This window comes from Panonychus citri, unplaced genomic scaffold (genome assembly GCF_014898815.1).
Source record: "Panonychus citri isolate SS breed McGregor unplaced genomic scaffold, ASM1489881v1 Contig00003, whole genome shotgun sequence".
Taxonomy (NCBI): Eukaryota; Metazoa; Arthropoda; class Arachnida; order Trombidiformes; family Tetranychidae; genus Panonychus; species Panonychus citri.
In genome coordinates, this window is record NW_026515408.1 from 236120 (window position 1) to 245416 (window position 9297).

General features: G+C 32.1%; 1 protein-coding gene across 1 annotated transcript; it reads right to left on the reverse strand.

The window, feature by feature from the left end:
• Positions 1-8350: 8350 nt before the first annotated feature.
• On the reverse strand, positions 8351-9297 carry LOC128387980 (uncharacterized). Its single transcript, XM_053347308.1, has 4 exons — positions 9171-9297; positions 9030-9089; positions 8840-8955; positions 8351-8770 (listed from the first exon to the last, which is right to left on the reverse strand). The coding sequence occupies exons 1-4, from the start codon at positions 9256-9258 to the stop codon at positions 8351-8353; spliced, it is 684 nt and encodes a 227-aa protein (XP_053203283.1). The 5' UTR covers positions 9259-9297.

The window sequence follows — 9297 nt, forward strand, 5'->3', positions numbered from 1 at the left end:
AGCAGAGAGATGAAGAGATGACTGGGTCGCGCTTTGAAATTATACATGTAAAGAGCTAATATCAAGATTGAAAACAATACTACATACTGTAGTTTATTATTGAGACTCAAGATGATTTTCACTGTTCATTTAATAAGAAAAACCGAATGTTGATCAAATCCTCATTAGTTATCGACAACCATGAACTGAATGCACACGTTTTTATAATTAGGGAACTTGATCATAATACTTTTAATTAGATTCAAGGGTCTGAAAGATAAGCTTTGATGCTGGATGAGTAACAGAATTCAAATTTAAGGCTATGTTGAGTAAAAAAGTCGAAGTGATTACAAATTCGAGCTTAATGAATAAAAATTTCAATAAACGAACTTTTGTAAGAATTCATTATCGATCTTTAAAGGACTCGCAACATCTTCGTTCAATGCAAATCGAGTATATGAGCGAACCCTGGTTCCATCATTTGCTCGCTCATCGCCACGCAAGATGCAATTTATTCTTCGATCTGTTGATTTGCAGAACTGATCGAGTGTCCCAATAGTATTTGCATCCCCACAATTCTCCCTATTCAAGACAATAAGAGTTAAATTGGGCAAAATTTTTATCATCTCGATAAGATGTTCTTTAGTTAGCAACAATTCTCGCATCAAATCAATGTACAGGTTTGTACAATTAGGGAACTTGACCATAATACTTTCAATAAGCTTGAAACATCCGTTAGTTGGCTCTTTCTGTTGAATAATAAATGCAATCAAAATCAAAATAACAAAAATATAAATGAATAAAGATGAAAACTTACTCCGTATATATTTAGAATTACATCTTGAACATTCAGATGAGTATGCGAATCAGGAAATCCTTCATCTTTACTCTTGACTCCACGAATATCCAAATGTATACTTCGTAAATCAGGAAACAAAGGCAAGAACTGGAAGACTGGTGATCTCAATGACATCTCTTCGAATCGAATCTCTTTCAGTTTCATTTTTGGTAAAGGCCAAAGACGAGGTTCAACTGATGGCGAAAAAAACGATTAGTATAAATGATCAATAACTTATTTGATATAACTTACTTAGTGGGTTTTCCAGATTCAGAACTTCAAGATTTGGCATTTGCTCCAAGTAGCGACATGATAAATTTATTTCTTCCTCCATGGAATCGATATCTTCATCTTCATCGTAGAGTCGTATGATATAACCGTCAAAGTGTTTCAAATTTTGTCCGAATTTATATTTAAAGAAATAACTGTCTCGAAAATCTTCATCCAATATATTCATATACTCGAGACTGCCACAGTGTTTAACAATCTCATCGACATGGACTTGACCAGAGTGTTGGACTATATTGCTGGAACAACATTGAGTGTCACACATAAATCCAACCAGCGGCTTCGCTATTGATGACAAAATATTGACCATCATTTTACCAGTACATTTGTCACCATGAACAGGACTCAGGATAAAACTGAAAAGTTAAAATTGGAAATAGATTGATGAGTAATTTTGTCTCATATCTTTAAATAATAGTCTCACCTTGAGGTTCGGTAATAACTGAGAGACATTAACTCTCTCCATTAATTCAACATCATCCGTGTAGATGTGATTGTCAGATGAAAAAGGGACATAAGGTAAATAGGATTCACTAGCGACTTGATAAGAAGAATGATGCAAAAGAAAAACAGAATTAATCTAACCTTTCCAATGATCGAAATGAACTTGTCTTACCATGTAAATGTCGAATTTTTTTCAATCTCTGTTTCACCAAAATGTTCCATTGTTTACAAACTGACCAATCAAGTAAAACGATGAAAACAACAATTTAATCTCATTTCTAAATAAAAAAGCAGCAAAATTGTCTTACCTGTTGATAGATTGAAAAGTAGTTTAAGATTCGAAAAACAATCAAATATACACGATAAACAATCGTAAGGTAAATCACCCAATTCCATTGTAACAAATGTAATTATTTCTAGAAAATGAATGAAAATACAAAAAAGAACAAACTTTCATAAACTGGAATAAATTGACTCTTATCAATCAATTGTTGATTTAAAAAGAAAAGAAAAGAAAATGATAACTGAGTCGATCGATCGGTTAAAGAGAAAAAAAACTTTTTTCATTCACAACGCAAAAACTCCGAGCGAACGAATTTGCTGTCGGCCTCGAGATGATTCGCAACATCTTCGTTTAGTGCATATTGTGTATATGTTCGATTTCCAAGTGTGATTCCATTTTCTATCATCGCGAAACAAGTAAAAGGATATTCGACGACCTGTTGATTTACAGTATTTATCAATTATATCAATAGTATTCGCATCTCCACAATTCTTTATATCCAAGACAAAAAGAGTTAAATTGGGTAAAACTTTGATTATCTCGATCAAACTCTCATTAGTTATCGACAGCCTTTCCATGAGACAAATGAAAAGGTTTTTACAATTAGGGAACTTGACCATAATACTTTTAATTAGATTCATTGGGTCGACTTCTGGACATTGATACTGAAACTGATAAAAAGAATTTAGAATTAAATAAAATTCATAAGATACTACAGAATACTTACTATTTCAATGTGTAGAGCGCATTCTTGGATATTCGGGTGAGCATTGGAAACTTCGAAAACATCATCTTTATCTTCCACTGTTCGAATATCAAGAGAAACACTCCGTAAATCGGGAAAAAGAGATGCGAACTGCAAGGCGAATGATTCAGTCGACACGATTTCAAATTCGATCTGTTTCAGGTTCATGTTTTTCGGAAAAGGCCAACAAGCTTCAACTAATTGAAAGAAAAGTCATTATTGTACCAATCTACGACAAATAATTCATTACATAATGGCTCTTTCATATGCAGAACTTCCAGATTTGGCATTTGAACTTGAAATTGGGGAACATTTTCGAGACATTTACTCTACCCATCAATTCGACATCGTTCGTAAATAAATCAACATTTGCTATTCCATTTTCAGAATAGAAGAAACAAAAACAATTCAATTATTAATAAAAAGCAACCAAAGATTCACAATTAAAAATTGTCTTCTCATAAAAACAACTTTATTTTGACAATGAATAGAAAACACTAACAGTATCTTTTGATATATTACATAAAAAAGGCGAAGTGATTAATAATTCGAGCTTAATTAATACGTATTTTAATAAACGTGGCACTTTTGTAAGAATTCATAATCGATCTTTAAAGGACTCGCATCATCTTCGTTCAATACGTATCGTGTATATGAGCGAGCGCCGATTGTTTGGCCATCGCTACGCAAGATGAAATTTATTCTTCGACCTGCTGATTTACAGAATTTATCGAGTGTCTCAATGATATTTGCATCTTCCCAATTCTCTACAGTCAAGACAAATAGAGTTAGATTTGGCAGAACTTTGATTATCTCGATAAGATCTCCATTAGTTATCGTGAAAACCCTTCGTAGGATATCAATGGAAAGGTTTTTACAATTAGGGAACTTGACCATAATACTTTTAATTAGATTTAATGATTCGACGGGTGAGCCTTGATACTGAATGATAAATAGAATTAAAATTAGAATTACGAAAATAAATAAAGCTGAAAAACTTACTTTGTGTATTTTTAGAACTACATCTTGGACATTCTGATGAGTATGCGAATCAGGAAATCCTTCATCTTTACCCTTGACTTCACGAATATACAAACGGATAGTTCGTAAGTGAGGAAAAAAAGGCAGGAACTGGAAGACTGACGAACTTGATCTTATGTCTAGAAATCGAATCTCTTTAGTTTCATCTTTGGTAAAGGCCAAAGACGAGGTTCAACTGAAGGCGAAAAGAAAACGATTAGAATACATGATCAATCACTTTTCTAATATAATTACTTATTGGTTCATTCAGACTCAGAACTTCAAGATTCGGCATTTGCTCCAAGTAGCGACATAGTAAATTTATTTCTTCAAAGTTGTAATCATAATCTTCATCTTTTTCAATAATGTCGTACTCTGTGATATAACCTTCAAAGTATTTCAAACTTTGCCCGAATTTATATTTAAAGAAATAACTTTCAAGAAAAGGTTCATCCAATATTTCCATATACTTGAGGTTGCCACAGTGTTTAACGATCTCGTCGACATTGACTTGACATTTAGAGTGTATTTCATCGCTGGAACAACATTGAGTTTCACACATAAGTCCAACTAGCGGGTTCGCTGTTGTTGACAAAATATTGACCACCATTTTACCAGTACATTCGCCATACAGATTAGGATTCAAGGATAAAAACTGAAAAAGTTTAAATTGATTAGTCATTTTGTTTCTTATCCTTTAGTAATGATCTCACCTTGAGGTTCGGTAAAAACTGAGAGACATTAACTCTCTCCATTAATTCAACATCATCCGTGTAGATGTGATTGTCCGATGAAAAAGGGACATATGATAAATAATGTTCTCTCTCGACTTAATTAGAAAAATGATGAACAAGAAAAAAGAATTAATCTAACCTTTCCAATGATCGAAATGAACTTGACTTACCATGTAAATGTCGAATTTTTTTCAGTCGCCGTTTCACCAAAATGTTCCATTGTTTACAAACTGACCAATCAAGTAAAACGATGAAAACATGATTTCTCTCATCTGTCATCTCATTTCTCAATAGAAAATGCACAAAAATTTTCTTACCTGTTGACAGATCCAAAAGCTGTTTGAGATTCGAAAAACAATCAAATATACACGATAAACAATCGTAGGGTAAATCAATTAGTTCCATTTTAACAAATTCAACTTATTCTAGAAAATGAATGAAAATACTAAAAGAAGAACAAATTTTCATAAACTGGATTAAATTGACTCTTATAATAAGAGTATCTTTAATCAACGTGAGATTTAAAACTGAGTCGATTGGCTGTCACCAGATGGCGAAAGTTTCTAATTTTCCGACGACAATTCAATTTTTTTTATTGTGTAAAATTGGTTAATTTTAAAGTTTCTCACTTCCCGGTTCATCTGTTTGATTGACTTGTTGCTACATTTACAATTACTTTATTATTATCAACTTGCCATGTAAATGTCGAATTTTGTTCGTCTTCGTTTCACCAAAATGTTCCATTGTTTACAAACTGACCAATCAAGTAAAACGATGAAAACATGATTTCTCTCATCTGTCATCTCATTTCTCAATAGAAAATGCACAAAAATTTTCTTACCTGTTGACAGATCCAAAAGCTGTTTGAGATTCGAAAAACAATCAAATATACACGATAAACAATCGTAGGGTAAATCAATTAGTTCCATTTTAACAAATTCAACTTATTCTAGAAAATGAATGAAAATACTAAAAGAAGAACAAATTTTCATAAACTGGATTAAATTGACTCTTATAATAAGAGTATCTTTAATCAACGTGAGATTTAAAACTGAGTCGATTGACTGTCACCAGATGGCGAAAGTTTCTAATTTTCCGACGACAATTCAATTTTTTTTATTGTGTAAAATTGGTTAATTTTACAGTTTCTCACTTCCCGGTTCATCTGTTTGATTGACTTGTTGCTAAATTTACAATTACTTTATTATTATCAACTTGCCATGTAAATGTCGAATTTTGTTCGTCTTCGTTTCACCAAAATGTTCCATTGTTTACAAACTGATCAATTATAAAATATGGATTTTAGCTCATTTTATGAAGTTCATATTACGGATCAATCGAAAAGATTCCAACAAATAACGAAACACTTAAGTTCCGTTTTTTAGCTAAAATCATTTGCTTATATTTTTTTTGATTCTCCTGAACAAAAGGATATTTTAATTAATCACTTTTCTCAAAAACTAAAAAAGTTTTTACTCTTTGAACTAATGATTTGAGCCATTTACTGATACAATTAATTGCAAAATCATTTGAAGATTACATGGCGGCTCTTTCATATGCAGAACTTCCAGATTTGGCATTTGATGCAAGTAATAACATATTAGATACATTTCTTTGAATATGAAATTATAATCTCTATCTTCCTCATATTCGCTACCTTCAATCGAACCTTCGAAATATTTCAAATTTCGGCCGAATTTGTATTTTAAGAAATAACTACGAAGAAAAGGTCGATACAATGTAACCAGGTACTGAGGCTCCCACATGTTTAATCTCATCGACATCAACGTGGCAGCGAGAGCCAAGATGCTCTGGACTTGAGAAAAGACATGGCGCTTCACAAATGAGTCCAATCAACGGTTTTGAAGTTGACAAAACATTGACCAACATTTTGCAGGTACACATTTTTTCGAGATTATAACATTTGGAGAAAAACTTGAGATTGGGGAACATTTTCGAGACATTTACTCTCTCCATCAATTCGACATCGTTCGTATAAAGATGATTGGGAGATGCTGCAAGGTCAGAATCGATATCTTGCTGTGCTGTGGCCACGTTTAAGGAGAATTGAAAAGATGGCAGAGTTAATATAATCTTTTTGTAATTCACAATGAAATTATCTTATTATTATTAACTTACCATGTAAATGTCGAATTTTGTTCAGTCTTTGTTTCGCCAAAATGTTCCATTGTTTACAAACTGATCAATGATGAAAATATGAATTTTATTTTATTTCAAGTCAAAAAACCACAAAAATTGTCTTACCTGTTGACAGATCCAAAAGTAGTTTAAGATCAGGAATACAATTAAATATACACGATAAACAATCGTAAAGTAAATCAGTCAATTCCATTGTATCAAATGTAATTATTTGTAGAAAAGTTTCTAGTTTTCTAACAATAGTTAAAATGTCTATCCTGATAAGTTCAACTGGAGTTTTATAAAAGAAACGCAAAATGCCCCTAGGCTAATTCGCCCCCAACACGCCGACCAATTTCTTATTTTTAACTTTCAGAGTTAATCCTTGTCGATTAATCGATAAAAGAATAAATCAACATTTACTATTCCATTTTCAGAACAGCAATTCAATTAAAAGGCAACCAAAGATTCACAATTAAAAATTGTCTTCTCATAAAAACAACTTTATTTTGGCAATAAAATCCAACGAATGAAAACATTTACAGTATCTTTTGATGTGCATAAAAAAAGTCGAAGTGAGCAATAATTCTGCTTAATTAATACGAAACTTCGAAGATCTGTTTTTCAGTCAAAATCGTTTGCTGATATTTTTTGATTCTTTTGAACTAATAATTAAATAATAATATTTTTATTTATCAAAGATTAAAAGGTTTTTACTGTTCAAATAAATGATTTGAAACATTTATTTATTAAAGTAACTAGTAAACAAAACACTTGAAAATTAGAAACCGAATCGTCTTGACGATCTAAAGTTAATAGCAACAACAGCAGAGAGCGAAAGAAATGACTGGATCGCGCTTTGAAAAGTATACAAAGCTAATACATGTATAAAGATTGAAAACGCTACTAGTTTATTATTGAGACTCAGGATAATTTTCACTGTTCATTTAATAAGAAAAACCGAATGTTGATCAAATCCTCATTAGTTATCGGAAACCTCTCCATGAACTGAATGTACACGTTTGTACAGTTAGAGAACTTGATCATAATACTTTTAATTAGATTCAAGGGTCTGAAAAATAATTTCTGGTCTCTGATGCTGGATGAGCAACAGAATTTGGATTTTAGGTTATGTTGAGTAAAAAAGTTGAAGTGATTAAAAATTCGAGCTTAACTAATACGAATTTCAATAAACGTGATTTTGTAAGAATTCATTATCAATCTTTAAAGGACTTGCAACATCTTCGTTCAATGCAAAGCGAGTATATGAGCGAACCCTGGTTCCATCATTTGCTCGCTCATCGCCACGCAAGATGAAATTTATTCTTCGATCTGTTGATTTGCAGAATTGATCGAGTGTCCCAATAGTATTTGCATCACCACGATTCTCCCTATTCAAGACAATGAGAGTTAAATTGGGCAAAATTTTTATCATCTCGATAAGATGTTCTTTAGTTAGCAACAATTTTCGCATCAAATTAATGTACAGGTTTGTACAATTAGGGAACTTGACCAAAATATTTGGAATATGCTTGAAACATCCGTTAGTTGGCCCTTTGTGCTGAATAATAAATGCAATCAAAATCAAAATCAAAATAACCAAAATATTAATAAATAAAGCTGAAAAACTTACTTTGTGTATTTTTAGAACTACATCTTGGACATTCTGATGAGTATGCGAACCAGGAAATCCTTCATCTTTACCCTTGACTTCAAGAATATCCAAATGTATACTTCGTAAATCAGGGAACAAAGGCAAAAATTGGAAGACGGACGATCTCAATGACATGTCTTCGAATCGAATCTCTTTCCGTTTCATTTTTGGTAAAGGCCAAAGACGAGGTTTAACTGAGGGCGAAAAAAACGATTAGTATAAATGATCAATAATTTATTTGATATAATTTACTTAATGGGGTTTCCAGATTCAGAACTTCAAGATTTGGCATTTGCTCCAAGTAGCGACATGATAAATTTATTTCTTCCTCCATGGAATCATAATCTTCATCTTCATTGTAGGACCGTAAGACATAACCGTCAAAGTGTTTCAAATTTTGTCCGAATTTATGTTTAAAGAAATAACTGTCTCGAAAAAGTTCATCCAATATATCCATATACTCGAGACTGCCACAGTGTTTAACAATCTCATCGATATCGACATGACCAGATTGTAGGGAATCATTGCTCGTACAGCATTGATCTACACACATGAGTCCAACCAGCGGTTTCGCTGTTGATGACAAAATATTGACCATCATTTTACCAGTACATTTTTGACCCAGATAACGACTCAAGGATAAAAACTGGAAAAGTTAAAATTGGAATTAGATTAATGAGTAATTTTGTCTCTTATCCTTAAGTAATGATCTCACCTTGAGGTTCGGTAAAAACTGAGAGACATTTACTCTCTCCATTAATCCAACATCATCCGTGTAGATGTGATTGTCAGATGAAAAAGGGACATATGATAAATAGGATTCACTAATGACTTGATGAGAAATGATGCAAAAGAAAAACAGAATAAATTTAACCTTTCCAATGATCGAAATGAACTTGTCTTACCATGTAAATGTCGAATTTTTTTCAATCGCTGTTTCACCAAAATGTTCCATTGTTTACAAACTGACCAATCAAGTAAAACGATGAAGATGAAAACAAGATTTTATACCATTTCTAAATAGAAAAAGCAGCAAAATTTCTCACCTGTTGACAAATCCAAAAGTTGTTTAAGATTCGAAAAACAATCAAATATACACGATAAACAATCGTAGGGTAAATCAGTCAATTCCATTTTTACAAATTTAATTATTAATATTTCTATGAAAGTAAA